General features: G+C 44.3%; 1 protein-coding gene across 1 annotated transcript in view; it reads right to left on the minus strand.

Annotated features, from left to right (window-relative positions):
- ELOVL4 (ELOVL fatty acid elongase 4) overlaps positions 1-15,498 on the minus strand; it is a 226,390-nt gene that overhangs the window by 107,372 nt on the left and 103,520 nt on the right. The window contains exon 4 of the mRNA XM_078648115.1: positions 12,394-12,565. Within this exon, the coding sequence (XP_078504241.1) occupies positions 12,394-12,565 (172 nt within the window). The remainder of the gene's footprint in view (positions 1-12,393; positions 12,566-15,498) is intronic.

Here is a 15,498-nt window from a genome sequence, read left to right on the forward strand (position 1 = left end):
TTAAAAACAAGTCCGGTCCCGGGCCGGCCAGCCAATCACAGCGCGGCCCGGGGAATTACATCACGGGGTGTCCCGGGCCGGCAGCCAATGACAGCGCGGCCCAGGACAAAGGGGCGGGACTTAAAAAAGCCCGAGAAACGCCCCCGAATCGCGTTTTCACGGGGAAAGCGTGATTGACAGCCTCCGTCTCCCAATGGCTAGCCTCCATTTATGGAGCTAGCCAATGGAAGCAGAGGCGGGACTAAGCCCCACACTGTAGAGACATAAGATTTCTCCTGGGCGGAGCTAGGAGCTCCGGCCCCAGGCGAAACCTAAAAATTGCCGCATTTGCCCGTGTTATCTCCCCTTTTTTCTTCTGTACAGTGGGGCCCCATTTCAGTTGGTTATCGAACAGGACCCCCAGGTATGAAAAAGTTTTTGTCGTGGGAATCTTCTCCCTATATACATAGAATGGTAACTCCTTGTTACGTGCTGTACCTACATTCATAACAAATGATTTTGAGTTATTATTGGAGAGATCCCGAGATTTCGTGAAGGTAAAAAAGGTGTCAAGCAGCAATTGAAGCCATTTTGTGGTCCTTGCCCGCAAAACGGCATCGTCGCGTAAAGTAAAACGGGTAGCCCTTTGCGTCCGACAAAGGGATAGTCAGCACATGTTTTTAAAAGAGTGTTTTCCAAGTTATTAATATATAAATTAAAAAGAAACGGGGCCAGGATGCAGCCCTGTCTTACACCCCGGTGTACTCCGAATCCCCTGGTCACCTTCAGGTCCTGGGTGTATCGCACCTTAGCTCGGGTGTCCTGGTGTAAATCCGCCAAGAAATTGACCAGGGTCTGTTCCACTCCATAAAAGCCATGTGGACTGTGCCCTGACGTGCCAACGGTATTTCCCCAAAACCATGTATAAGTTGAGGCACTGAGAGATGGTAGAATGGCCTGGTCTAAAGCCATACTGAATTGGGGAGATAATGTTATTTTCGTCAGCCCAGGTTGTTAACCTGTTCAGGATTACACCACCTACTACTTTTATGACCGAGTCGATTAAGGATATTGGCCTGTAGCAGGATGTGCTGTTACGGTCCCCTTTTTTGAAAACGGGGACTATTGTGGACAACCCCCAAGACTTTGGGCATCCGTGGTCAGCTGCTGCATTAAATACAGCAGAGAGAACGGGCGCCCACAGTGATGACCTTGATTTAAAGAGGTCCGGGAGCAGACCATCGGGCCCGGGTGCTTTCTTACTGGTTAGGCCCATGATGCCCTTCTCCACCTCACAAATGGTGAAGCGCAGGGGGCTAGGCCCAGGGTCACCTTTGTCATATATTGGCTGAGATATATCACTATTAAAAATGCAGCTAAAATGGGAGGCCCAATCATCTTCGGATATGTTAGTGCCTAGAGGGGAATCACCTGGGGATTCAAACAGGGGTTTGTTTATAATACCCCAAAATGTAGTACTATTACCAAGTGTTACAGGGTCTAGCAGGTTTTCCCAAATGGATGCTTTTACTTCCGCTTTGTGTTTAACCAAAGCCCTTTTGTAGGCAAGCCGAGCTGCCCTAATGTTTACCGGGTCCCTTGGTCTAGCTTTTAGGGCTGACTTTAGATCGCAGCTTGCCTTAGAGCAAGCGTGATCAAACCACTTTGGCACATTACAAGTCCGACCTGTAGAGGGTACTATTAAAATTTCCCCGACTTTAATGACTATGCCATTAAAGGCTGATAGGATTTCCTGTGCTGATGGTGCGGGAGAAACGCAGGTGGATAGCTCAACATTACATGTCCTGTTAATCTTTTCGTAAAGTTGGGCCGAGTTCACCATTTCCCACTTTAAACGTCTATTAATGTCCGTGCATTTTAAAACCCCACTATCTGGCCTTTCTTCTTGTACATTGAGGAACGTACCTCCTAAATGAATACAAACAGGATTATGGTCACTCAATGAGTTCTCTAAAATTTTAAAGTCAGACATATAGGAACTAAGGTTGCTAGTGTAAAATATATGGTCAATGTAAGAACCCCCCGCACATCCTTTAAAGGTAGGGGTTTCATAGAGAGTGTGATCATCCACCTGGGACATGGCAGTAAGTAAATCAAAATCATCCATAAAGGCATTCAACAAATTGCCACGAAGGGTATGATCGAAGTGAAAGCCTTCGAGTCTGTTACAACCCATTAAGCCTATTGGTGTAGTTGCTGGATTCCCACAGGGGTGTGCATTTAAATCTCCTGCGATGACAACCTTTTATAAATACGCTGTTTCCAACCAGCCAAGTCTCTTGTAGGCAGATTGGGGATAGGATTTTATAAAGGACACCCGAAATGGATCGTTGATTTTACTGGCTAAACCAGCAATGTTCCATGAAATTACATTATACCTCGCTACAGTTGTTTCCTCTGGAGTAGGAACTTCGCCCCTTGAAACTTTGCTGATGGAATTAGCAGGACTTGGCTCAGGACTATCTGCTACCACTGATCTTAGATCCGTATTACAATTCCATTTACTTGTGTGGGTTTGAATGTGTTCATGGATTTGTGGGAGCTAGATGTTAACTGACTCGTTATGTGTCGGTGGGCCATTGATTAACGACAGGTGTCCCTCAGTGACGATAGTTTCCTTAAGCATGTTCTTCAGCTGATGGTTGTTAGTATCCCCTGTGGCTGGATTAAATACCTCGGCTTCCTGTACCAACCCCCTGATGTCTACACTTTGTCGGGGGTGTGGGAGGATATCTTTAGATGGTGTAAGCGGTATTTCGTGAAGTCAATCCACTCCCTCAAGGCCTTCCTGCTGATAGAAGGCAGCAAACCGATTAGAGATGGGTACCCTGTACTGGCTGTTATAGTGATCAAGGTGCCCTTGTCCAGAGATGTAATTGGGGTACATACTACCATATGCCATCTGGTGTTTATCATGTGGGGTGTAGTACCTGGTTCTCTGAGGTGGTTGTCGATTTGGGTTCCTTTGGGCCGTGGAGGGCGGCGAATAAAAGTAACTGAGATCTACAGTTTGTATTCTACTTTCTAAATCGCCGTCCCCCAACCACTGATGTAGTTAACCACCCGCCGATCTTTAAAATTTATAATTATGCAGTCACCCTCATAATCCTTTTTCCCCTGTCCCACCCAATATATTCTTCTGACCTGTAGGATTTGACCACTTAGGGCTTGAGGTTTAGGTCTGTGTCTAGTTAGCCAATGACTAACTTTGTTTTTTAACTCTAGTTGGCCCTCAAATTTCCCTATACCTAGGGTTGGAACTCCTATCATGATCACGGTATAGGGATAGGATTCCGGTGGTAGGTCAATACATGAGAGTTTACTGACTGGGACTAATGGGGTGATCCTGTCGGCTGTTACTGTTGTCATTATTTAGGACCTCTGCTGCCCACTCGCTCTCGCGCCCCCCCTGTGTTATCTGGCCCAATGTTGCTTGGTAGCACACTTAAGGTAACTGTCACATCTGGGCTCATACCCGGTGCCGCTGATGAGACCTTGGGTGGTTCCATGTGTCCCTTCGCTATAGTTTTCGGTGGCTGTAAGGGTTTAGACAGTTTGCTTTGGCCTGGTGTTGCAACTCGGGTGTTCTTATTAGCGGCAGGGCGCGGTGGCTTAGTTATATTTGTTTGAATAGCCTGGATTTGAGGGGTTTTAGCAAACTTTAACCACATTTCATTGTTCTGCAAGAGAACTTCTTCCATCTTATCTACTTTCTCAGCCATCATTTTATCTCTTTGTGTCAGGTGGAGCATGAGGGACTTCATCAGGTCCTCGATTTTCCCCTCAATAGTGTCTAAATAGGTGTCGTTGTCACTTGCCCTGTTGGTCAGCTTGCTGTCGGTGATGACTATTTGGGGGTCTATACTATTCTCTACCAATAGCAACTGGCTTTGATGTGCTGGTATGGGGTTTTTTACTGCAGGGTTAAAAACCCTCTGGCTATGCCTGAATTTATGTTTGTCGTATTTCAATTTTGCCCTGGGTTTCTGTATCATCCTCACCCTCCTCCTGGTTATCGTGGTGCCTATGTTCCCTATCCCTTGAGTACAAGTATTTGGGAGAGTTATGCTGGTGGGAGTTCGAGAGGCTTCCGCTACTACTACTACTACGGAGGCATCGGTATGTGTAGAAGATTCTGCGGTTGACTGGATGTTAGGTGTCATGGATAGCCTGCTTACCCGGGTAACAAAGTCAGGTGGAGGGGTAATACTTAGAGGGACTAACTGCCTGTTCTCTGTGTCCGGGAAGCCCGCAAATGATTCCATTAGGATGGAGTCTTGAGAGTATGCTGTGTGTGTGGATGAGTTAGCTGTTATAAGTACATCCTGCACTTTCTGCATGGAAAGACACATACTTGGGGGCAGTGAAAGGCGCCTCTCCGTGTTTTCAATCGCGTTGACAACGACTCCTATTGTTTGTTGGAGCATTCTGTCAATCGCGGTGAGGGTTGGGGGGGGGGGGGGGGAGTGGTAACTTGGGTCTTCTGCCTAGAGGTAGACAGAGTGGTGGTCTTGCTTTTATTCATTATGGTGGTACTACGTCTTACTGACAATATAGATTTATCGTGGTCAAGGGAAGTGCAATTTACAAAACTTAAACCGATAGTACAAATAGATGTGTCTAATAATAAAAATAATATATCTCTAATGACACCATGAATCAGCAAGAATGTTAACAAAGAGTCACCTTGGTAAGAATCCGGGGGGCGCAATGGGACCAAGAGGAATGGCCCAGCCCAGTCTCTTAGGGCCTCTGAGGGCCACAGAGGTCCCGCCCTTTGCCCGGGCTTAGCCCGGCGCTCCCGGCGCTCCTGCGACGCGGGAGGAGCTCTGGTCTTTTTGTGCGCCTCCGGGTGCGGCTGGCAACGTCAATGGGCGGGGCCTGGAGGGATTGTGGGGGCTGTAGTCCCCCCGCTCGGCGGCCGCGGTTTGTAGGCGGCGGCGGGGGGGACCAGATGCAGCTCTCCCCAGCGATCTCCCCACAAGGACGGCAAGCGTGGCGGCAAGGCACTTGGGTCCCTCAAGGTCGGCAAATTTAGTAAGGCTCTCCTACTCCTTTAGCGGAGCTCCGGTCTTTTTGTGCGCCTCCGGGCGCGGCTGGCAACGTCAATGGGCAGGGCCTGAAGGGATTGTGGGGGCTGTAGTCCCCCCGCTCGCCGGCCGCGGTTTGTAGTCGGCGGCGGGGGGGCCCAGATGCCCAGATGCAGCTCTCCCCAGCGATCTCCCCACAAGGACGGCAAGCGTGGCGGCAAGGCACGTGGGTGCCTCAAGGTCGGCAAATTTAGTAAGGCTCTGGATTCAAGAAAGCCTGGCTGATGACGGCTGATTAGCCAGAAACCAGTCCCAGGATGCCCGTTTCCGGTCCAGGGAAGACATGGCTTGGCAGTTCGGGATGGACTGTTCCCATGAGGCACAGGGTCATACTGATTCGCATATGGCCATGTCGGAACTGGGGTGGCGGAGTGAGCTAAAGAATGATGATGGATTAAACCCAGATCAGTTGACTGGGAGTGAATGCTTGCAATGTTCAACACTCCGTCCATCATCCCCTTTGGTTTTGCACTGTAACCATCTCCCAACTTCTCTACCATTGTGCTGTAACTCCCTCTAATAGACTGTGCCATTGTGTTAAAGCTCGATTTGAAATACATAAACACACAGATGTTAAAAATGAGATATATATATATATATATATGTGTGTATTTATTACCTACTGGCGATAGCCAGTAGGTATATATAGTTAGGATTTTTTTCCTATGGGATTTTTGAAAATTCTATGTCGAATAACTTTGGCGTTTGAGGACAGAATTGGCTGCAATTTTCAGGAAAATGGAACATTTTGTTTCTGAGCAGCCCCTGAAAATTTGGGGGGGGTTTCGTCAAGGGGGGGCCGAGAAAAAAGGGGGGTCCCAAAACGTGTTTTTCCCATGCAATTTTCCATAGGGCGGTTGGCCTCACTTTTAGCCTGAACGGCTGAATGGATTTCCACCAAACTTGGCAAAATTGTAGGGACTGGTAGCCCGATGTGCCTTTGCTATGTCTCAAGATATAGGCTCCAGTGGTTTTTACGAAAATTAACTTTGAAAAATATATATTGGGCTACATTGGGCTATATATATGTTGGAGCCCAAATGTAGCCCAATGTAGCCCAATGTAGCCCAAAGATGGCCACCAGAGACAAAAAAAAACAAATGTAGCCCAAATATCAGCCAGATGTAGCCCAACTATAGCCCAATGACAGAATGTCCCAGAGTGTTCTAAAGAACAACTAGAGTGCTAACAGTCCTACTTATTACAAAGGTATGGCACACCTGAAGCCATCTTGATTGGAATAAAGTGGTAACTCTTAAAACATTTAATTTAAAAAGGAACAAAATGAGGGGGTTCATTTTGCCATAGAAAGTATGATTAGCGAATATATGACGAAATCCCGCATACCATCAGTCCGCAAAACAAATCCCGCATGTACTATTAGGCCGCAAATTAAAATAACGAAAACTTTTAGAACGAATATGCCTTTGGCATACACTAAACAACTAAACTACCCTAAACCCTAAAACACTACCCCCAGCATGACCCTACACTACACAAACAGTACAACACTACCCTAAACCCTAAAACACTACCCCCAGCATGACCCTACACTACACAAACACTACAACACTACCCTAAACCCTAAAACACTACCCCCAGCATGACCCTACACTACGCAAACACTACAACACTACCCAAAACCCTAAAACACTACACCCCAGCATGACCCTACACTACGCAAACACTACAACACTACCCTAAACCCTAAAACACTACCCCCAGCATGACCCTACACTACACAAACACTACAACACAACCCTAAACCCTAAAACACTACCCCCAGCATGACCCTACACTACGCAAACACTACAACACAACCCTAAACCCTAAAACACTTCCCCCAGCATGACCCTACACTACGCAAACACTACAACACTACCCTAAACCCTAAAACACTACCCCCAGCATGACCCTACACTACGCAAACACTACAACACTACCCTAAACCCTAAAACATTACCCCCAGCATGACCCTACACTACGCAAACACTAAAACACTACCCAAAACCCTAAAACACTACACCCCAGCATGACCCTACACTACGCAAACACTACAACACTACCCTAAACCCTAAAACACTACCCCCAGCATGACCCTACACTACGCAAACACTACAACACTACCCTAAACCCTAAAACACTACCCCCAGCATGACCCTACATTACGCAAACACTACAACACTACCCTAAACCCTAAAACACTACCCCCAGCATGACCCTACACTACGCAAACACTACAACACTACCCTAAACCCTAAAACACTACCCCCAGCATGACCCTACACTACGCAAACACTACAACACTACCCTAAACCCTAAAACACTATCCCCAGCATGACCCTACACTACGCAAACACTACAACACTACCCAAAACCCTAAAACACTACCCCCAGCATGACCCTACACTACGCAAACACTACAACACTACCCAAAACCCTAAAACACTACCCCCCAGCATGACCCTACACTACGCAAACACTACAACACTACCCAAAACCCTAAAACACTACCCCCAGCATGACCCTACACTACGCAAACACTACAACACTACCCAAAACCCTAAAACACTACCCCCAGCATGACCCTACACTACGCAAACACTACAACACTACCCAAAACCCTAAAACACTACACCCCAGCATGACCCTACACTACGCAAACACTACAACACTACCCAAAACCCTAAAACACTACCCCCAGCATGACCCTATACTACGCAAACACTACAACACTACCCAAAACCCTAAAACACTACCCCCAGCATGACCCTACACTACGCAAACACTACAACACTACCCTAAACCCTAAAACACTACACCCCAGCATGACCCTACACTACGCAAACACTACAACACTACCCAAAACCCTAAAACACTACCCCCAGCATGACCCTACACTACGCAAACACTACAACACTACCCTAAACCCTAAAACACTACACCCCAGCATGACCCTACACTACGCAAACACTACAACACTACCCAAAACCCTAAAACACTACCCCCAGCATGACCCTACACTACGCAAACACTACAACACAACCCTAAACCCTAAAACACTACCCCCAGCATGACCCTACACTACGCAAACACTACAACACTACCCTAAACCCTAAAACACTAGCCCCAGCATGACCCTACACTACGCAAACACTACAACACAACCCTAAACCCTAAAACACTACCCCCAGCATGACCCTACACTACGCAAACACTACAACACTACCCTAAACCCTAAAACACTACCCCCAGCATGACCCTACACTACGCAAACACTACAACACAACCCTAAACCCTAAAACACTACCCCCAGCATGACCCTGCACTAAACAACCACCACAACTCTACACTACACTAACACAACACTACACTACACAACACTACACTACACTACACAATCACTAACCCACGAAAAAATTAATACAAACCCACTTACCTCTCTCGTCATCGTGGTTTTCACAACGCAAATGCATTTACCAAACATGCCTTTAAAACGTAATTCTTTGTAAAGGCATGCGCGATAAATGCACATGCGTTTTGAAAAAATGCGGGATAATGGTATGCGAGGTCAATGACCTTGCGGGATAATGGTATGCGGACTGAAAGTCTGCGGGATAAAAAATGCGGGAAAATGGCTGCAAACCATGATTAGCAGCAGACTTCCCTGGTGAGCACTAGCTTTACTACAGTGATCTAATGAGCAACTAGAGTGCTAACATTCAGAATTTATGGCAAATGTGTGACACATCTGAATGCCTTCTTGATAGAACCAAAGTAAACAAGCATTGAAAATGCAATAGATCTCGCCCTCGTTTAAGTTAAAGCCATTCTGTTTGTAATGAGGTGGCTTTTTAGCTTTACTTTTATTAGTGTTTTTAAGACTTTCATGTAAATAACATGCATATGTATGCATATATGTATATGTATGCATGCATTTATATTTATATAGATATGCAGATTATATATGTTTATATATGTATATTACCTACTGGCGATAGCCAGTGGGTATATATAGTTAGGATTTTTTCTCTATGGGATTTCTGAAAATTCTATGTCTAATAACTTTGGCGTTTGTGGACGGAATTGGCTGAAATTTTCAGGAAAATGGCACATTTTGTTTCTGAGCAGCCCCTGAAAATTTGGGGGGGTTTCGTCAAGGGGGGGCCGAGAAAAAAAGGGGGGTCCCAAAACGCGTTTTTCCTATTCATTTTTCCATAGGGCGTTGGACTCACTTTTAGCTCGAACGGCTGAATAGATTTACATGAAACTTGGCAAAATTGTAGATATGGTTTGCCCGACGTGCCTTTGCTATGTCTCAATATATGTGCTCCAGTGGATTTTGAGAAATTAACGTTTAAAAAAATATATATATCTGTGACAGCGCTCCGGTTAGCGCCCCGGTTCGCGTACCTGACGCGTAACGGAACTTCGCGAAGCGAAGCTGATTGGCTCTCCGGTGTCTGTCAACATTCTAAACAGTCCGGAGCGGCCGCCATCTTGTCTCTCGGTACGATCGAGAGACAAGATGTGGTGAAAAACGAAGGGGGAAATGAAGGAAAGGGGGCAAGGTAGACCACTCCTGACCCCCTAGGATTGATGAGGGGGATATTAAAGTGCCCCGCGGGGCAAAAAAAAAAAAAAAAAATTTGGGGGCGATTTTACGCCGTAGAGGTGCGTCCCGGTATGCGAACCCGGCAGCTCACCGGGCAGCTCACCGGGCAGCTAACCGGCAGCGTAGCTGTCAACATTGTAAACAGTCCGGAGCGGCCGCCATCTTGTCTCTCGGTAGGTTCGAGAGACAAGATGTGGTGAAAAAAGAAGGGGGAAATGAAGGAAAGGGGGCAAGGTAAACCCCTCCTGACCCCCTAGGATTGATGAGGGGGATATTAAAGTCCCCCGCGATTTTTCGCGGTAGAGGCGCTTCCAGGTACGCGAACCGGGCAGCTAACCGGCAGCGTAACGGGAGTCCGCCATCTTGTGTTTTTGGAGCGTCCGGTTCGCGTACCGGGTAGCGTCCCGGTAAGCGTAACAAGGGGAAAACCAAGAGAAACAGTAAAAAAAAATTAAGGGAATAGATTTCCAGCAAACTTGGCAAAATTGTAGGGACTGTTTGTTTGATGTGCCTTTGCAAGGCCTCAAGATATGTGCATGTGTGGATTTTGTCTAATTAAGGTTAAAAAAAAATATATATATCTGTAAGCGTGCTCCGGCACGCTTACGTTACGGGTTTTGTTTGCGCTGTAGAGCCGATACGTCACGGTTATGCGACGCGTCATGAGGCGTCTCACGTGGCTACGTGATACGTCACGTAATAAAGAATATATTTTACAGCTATAGATATTAGCTTTTAAAAAACCAATGAAATTCACTGAAAAAACCATAGGTTATAGACCATATATAGTTAGGAATTTGCATTTACAAAACCTTGAAAATTCACTGAAAAAACCATAGGTTAGAGACCATATATAGTTAGCTGGACATTTTATTGACATAAAACCAATGAAATTCCATATATAGTTAGTTGCACTAACTATATATCGCGCACCCGCAATCCACTGCTGATGATGTCACATATTACATCCTTCATGACATGGTCAGTGACATCACTGATGACATCACTGATGACATCTCAAATGACATCACTGATGACATCACTGATGACATCTCAAATGACATCACTGATGACATCATGACACACCAATACCAGTTACTACATACGCACTCACTGATTCCTACGTCTACACACACATTCACTCATTCACCCATACAATCACTCATACATACAGTCACTCATTATTACAACACTATCATATGCACTCATACACCTAGTCAGTCCTGTGAAGAATCAATCACACTTCGATTTCCTCATCTATACAGTTAAACACAGAACACCATACTTTTCACACATATACTAACACATACTTACTCTCTTATACAATCACTGATACAAGTACACATTGATATGCACAGAGTCACACACCTCCCAGCCAGCCACACACACACTCAGTCTTCCATACATCCACTCATTCTTCAATATGTAAAACATATTTAAACTTTACAAAAACACACAGACACTAGATGATGTCATCAGTGATGTCATTTGAGATGTCATCAGTGATGTCATTTGAGATGTCATCAGTGATGTCATCAGTGATGTCACTGACCATGTCATGAATGATGTAATATGTGACATCATCAGCAGTGGATTGCGGGTGCGCGATATATAGTTAGTGCAACTAACTATATATGGAATTTCATTGGTTTTATGTCAATAAAATGTCCAGCTAACTATATATGGTCTCTAACCTATGGTTTTTTCAGTGAATATATATATATATATTAATCAAATCTCTATTGATCCAGTTAGCAAAGGCATGCGCTCTTGTGAGCAAAATTGTATCCCAATTAACAAACAAGCATTTGCAATGCAATCGGTCTCACCTTTGGGACCTTATATGTATTTAGCTATGCAGCACATTAGCCTGGGTGCTGAAACATTTACTGTGTTTTAACATGGAGGGTAAGTAAGAACCAAATAGTGTGACATGCCAGATATGGGAACACATGGAGAGAAATATTGCCTCTCAGCAGGGAATGGTATAGTCAAAAGCTCTGTTTTTAATATAAAATCAGGGCCTTCAGTGATCATATCACTAAAAATATAAGATTTGAAAAAAATATTATTGTCTATGGGTGCTGGCGGAAGACATTTTCTATGGAATGGAATCTAGAGAATGCTAAAGTAATTCTGGTTTACTGACGTTTGCTGGTCGTTTTCTATCAAGAAAGTTATAATAGAGGCAGTTGGCAGAAAAATTCAAAAAATAAAGTCCTTCAGAAGAAAACAATTCTAGTATTTTTCTGACCTTTACCTGTCGTTTTCTATCAAGACAGTTCAATAGAGGCATTTGAACAAGCAGAAAGCAATTCTGGTATTTTACCGACCTCTACTGGTCGTTTTCTATCAAAACAGTTAAATAGAGACAGTTGAACAGAAATAGTCCCTAAGCGGAAGCAGACAAGTCCTAGGCCTGATCTCCAGAGCCCACAAAGTACATACAGATATAAGTATATACTAAATTATATACAAGAGGTTTCGAATGCACAACCTAAAAAATTAAGCAGAAACAAAACAAATCTTCTACCAAATAACATGTAACCTTGGTGCTCCGAATTGGAGTGATACTCGACATAAAGCACTTTAATACCTCATCATGGGTAGTATGTCCTATGTACATTCAATTACAATTATGAAATATTTTTGTGTATTAGAAAATGAAAAATTAATTAGGATACTTACATTGCCCTCCGGCGACCCATTTGATTCCTATCCACCACAGAGTAAACATTGTGCAGTGGTGATACACATGAAGGAAACTTATCTGGTTGAATTTTTTTCTTAAGATGAAAAACACCGTGTCCAAGTATTCAACTCCTTTTGATACATAGTACCACCACAGAGCAGATGCTATCTGTAAAACAGCAAACGAAGGTCTGTCAGGAGCCACCAGAAATGCACAGCTTTATCATACTAAATAAAATTAAAAACATAAAAAAAAAAAAAAAAAGAAGAGTAGCACAGAAATCCTCCAGGATTCCATTCTCTCCACAGAAAAGAGCACAACACATTGGAAGAAGCGTCTTAAATGATATTCGACTTTAAAGCACGTCAACTATTTGCCCCATGATGGATTTAAAGACATTGCTAACGTTATTGGCGCCACACCAAGCTTCCATTCGGTCACTTATGCCTGCCTTTTGTATTTAAAAGTGACACAAAGCCTGCGTTTGTTTAAATCTTTGCATCTTCAGTGAACACGTCTAAGATCAGGCTATTTAGGAACAAGGCCATCTAGATCTATTAACCCCTCCCCTGCTGATGGCGGAACCGCTCCGTCATCAGCCGCGGTCGCGCTGTGCTGATGACGGAGCGGTTCCGTCATGGCCCGCCCGGCACGCCTTCGGGGCGCGGATTCCGCGCCTGCGCTGAGCGTTCTATTGAGCGGGGCGGGCCATGACGGAACCGCTCCGTCATAAGCGCAGCGCAACCGACGCTGGTGACGGAGCGGTTCCGTCACCAGCATGCGCCCGCCGCTCTTCCGCCCGACCCCTTAGCACTGCGGCGGAATAGCCGCCGCAGTGAAGGGGTTAAGGACTCTTAAACTTTGGTATCCGTTCGACGATTCCGACTTCTGTTAAACGGGTTTTACTTTCCTCACATTACGAGAATCATTAACTTTGTTCGTAAGTCTGTACTTGTTTATCATCGCTCAGACACAAAGTTAAACACCTATCAAGTGCACCGCAAGAACGTAGTATCAGTTTTTAAAGGTCTACATGGTTGATAAACGTAATGTCATAAAATAAATATTGAAACTTTTTAAACATTCACCCCAGGTCACCGAACTGGGTCTAATTCATCGATATTGTGCTCACCACGTCACCCCAGTTTGGACCCAGCTATATGCAAATCAGTCTTGACCCGGATTCCCATGGTAACAATCCAGCCTGAACTGCCAAGCCAGGTCCTCTCTAAACTGGAAACAAGCATCCTAGGACCGGTTTCACAGTTTTCACCCCATATCAGCCAGACTAGCTTGAATCCAGTGGCACAGTGAGCAAGGTTCAACACTGTCTATCATTTTATTTTGTGATGTTGATAAATGTAATCGTCACCCAAGTTACATTGATGGAAACTAGCAAAAATAACATCAACACCCATAGACACACTCAATGTTTGGGTCTTGCTACAGATTCCTTCAGCTGATGCAAAAACTCTCGTCTTCAACAAATTAAAAAAAAATTGAGAGTTGGTTTTGGCAGAGCCAAAAGTAGGACGGGTCAGAGAGAGTTTTATTTCCTAGGCCCTGCGATTATTTAGGGCCCCATGCTGGCACTGAAATATATTTTACACATATTGAAGAAAGCTTATTGCTACTGGAACAGGTTGTTATCTTTGCTTAAGGACACTTTTTTTTAATAAACTTTAAAACAGGTTCTTGTAACATGTGGAACTGGCATGACATTGTTGACCAGGAGTCAACAAAATCTTCTAAAAAGCCCGCCTAAGGATCAACCTTCCTCAGCCATAGCTTAGCGTGCTTTTTATCCGTTGCCTCTGGTTGGGTGGGCTTTTAGTCAACGTCATGGTATTTGGAGGATGGTTACCATGTGGGATGCCATCAAATGGCGTTTGATGCTGGGTTCAAGGAGTCTTTTGTCATTAAATTGCAGTTGCATCATGACGTGTAGGTTGAGAGTTTGTGCGTGTTCTTTTATATATATTTATATCACTAGAGACAGCTGAGGAATTTATGGAACCATACATTCCTAAGAAGATGATGTTTTAATAAACTAAGCCTGTATTGCTCAGATAGCAGGGACTAATAAAGCAAAGAGTAAATGTTGGGATAAAAAACTATGACATAAAGTTGGACATAGACTAAAGAGACTATGGAAGTGCTAACAGTGGGGGATGTCAGATCTGGCAAAACTCTATGTACTAGCACCTCTATAAAAACATAAGCAAGCACACTCCTGCTGGTAACTAGTACAAACAAACCTAAATGATAAAAAAAAATGGATAAGCATAAATACACATACGAGCGCTGCGAAACAAAAAAAAATGATAATCACTTCAAGTGTAAAAGTACTTAGTTGGTTGACGTTGTACAGAACACCTACTAATGTCACAAATGTATTTACAAAGGATTTGGATTTTTAGCAAATAAAGGAAACAGCAATGGTATGTAGAACCCGCCCCACACAGATTTAAAGAACAATGGGCCAAATTTGAGAACAAATGTGTCATGTTACCATGGTCCATCAGCCAATCAGACCTCATCCTGTACTTAGCCCTAAAGTAAGGTCTAAAAATGCCTAATCTGGGGCATGTAGCATCAGCGTAGCAACCTGGATGTTAGAGTCTTGAGCGCACCATTCTACTAGCCGCACAGAGGACTGTCTTGAAACCCTGTTAAATTTTAAATTTCACCTGCACAGCGCTAGTGCTGTGCTTGTGAAATCTATTGTATTTATCTTAAAAGAGGGCTCTTGTTAGTTCCCAAAGCCAAACTACTGTGTTTATTTGCTTCTGTGTGGAACTTTTTTCTGTTCACTTCCGCTGGCTGCACACGTTTACAATACTTCTACTAAATCTGTTCAAGCCCCATTCACAGTCAACATAAGATCTCTTCCACAGAAAACACTGAATGCTTGCTTTTTATTACTTAGCTGTGTAAAGCAGATGCCTTGGCCTTAGAACATTAGTGACATTTCATATTTATGCCTGAATACCTTTCTTTGCACTGTGTAGGCATTATCGCATTGCATTTTTCAACTTGATCTATTTGGTCATTATGATCAAATTCTAAATGTTGTAATAAACATTCCAGGTTAAAAATAC

The sequence above is a fragment of the Lissotriton helveticus genome, chromosome 6, assembly GCF_964261635.1.
Source record: "Lissotriton helveticus chromosome 6, aLisHel1.1, whole genome shotgun sequence".
NCBI classification, from domain to species: Eukaryota; Metazoa; Chordata; class Amphibia; order Caudata; family Salamandridae; genus Lissotriton; species Lissotriton helveticus.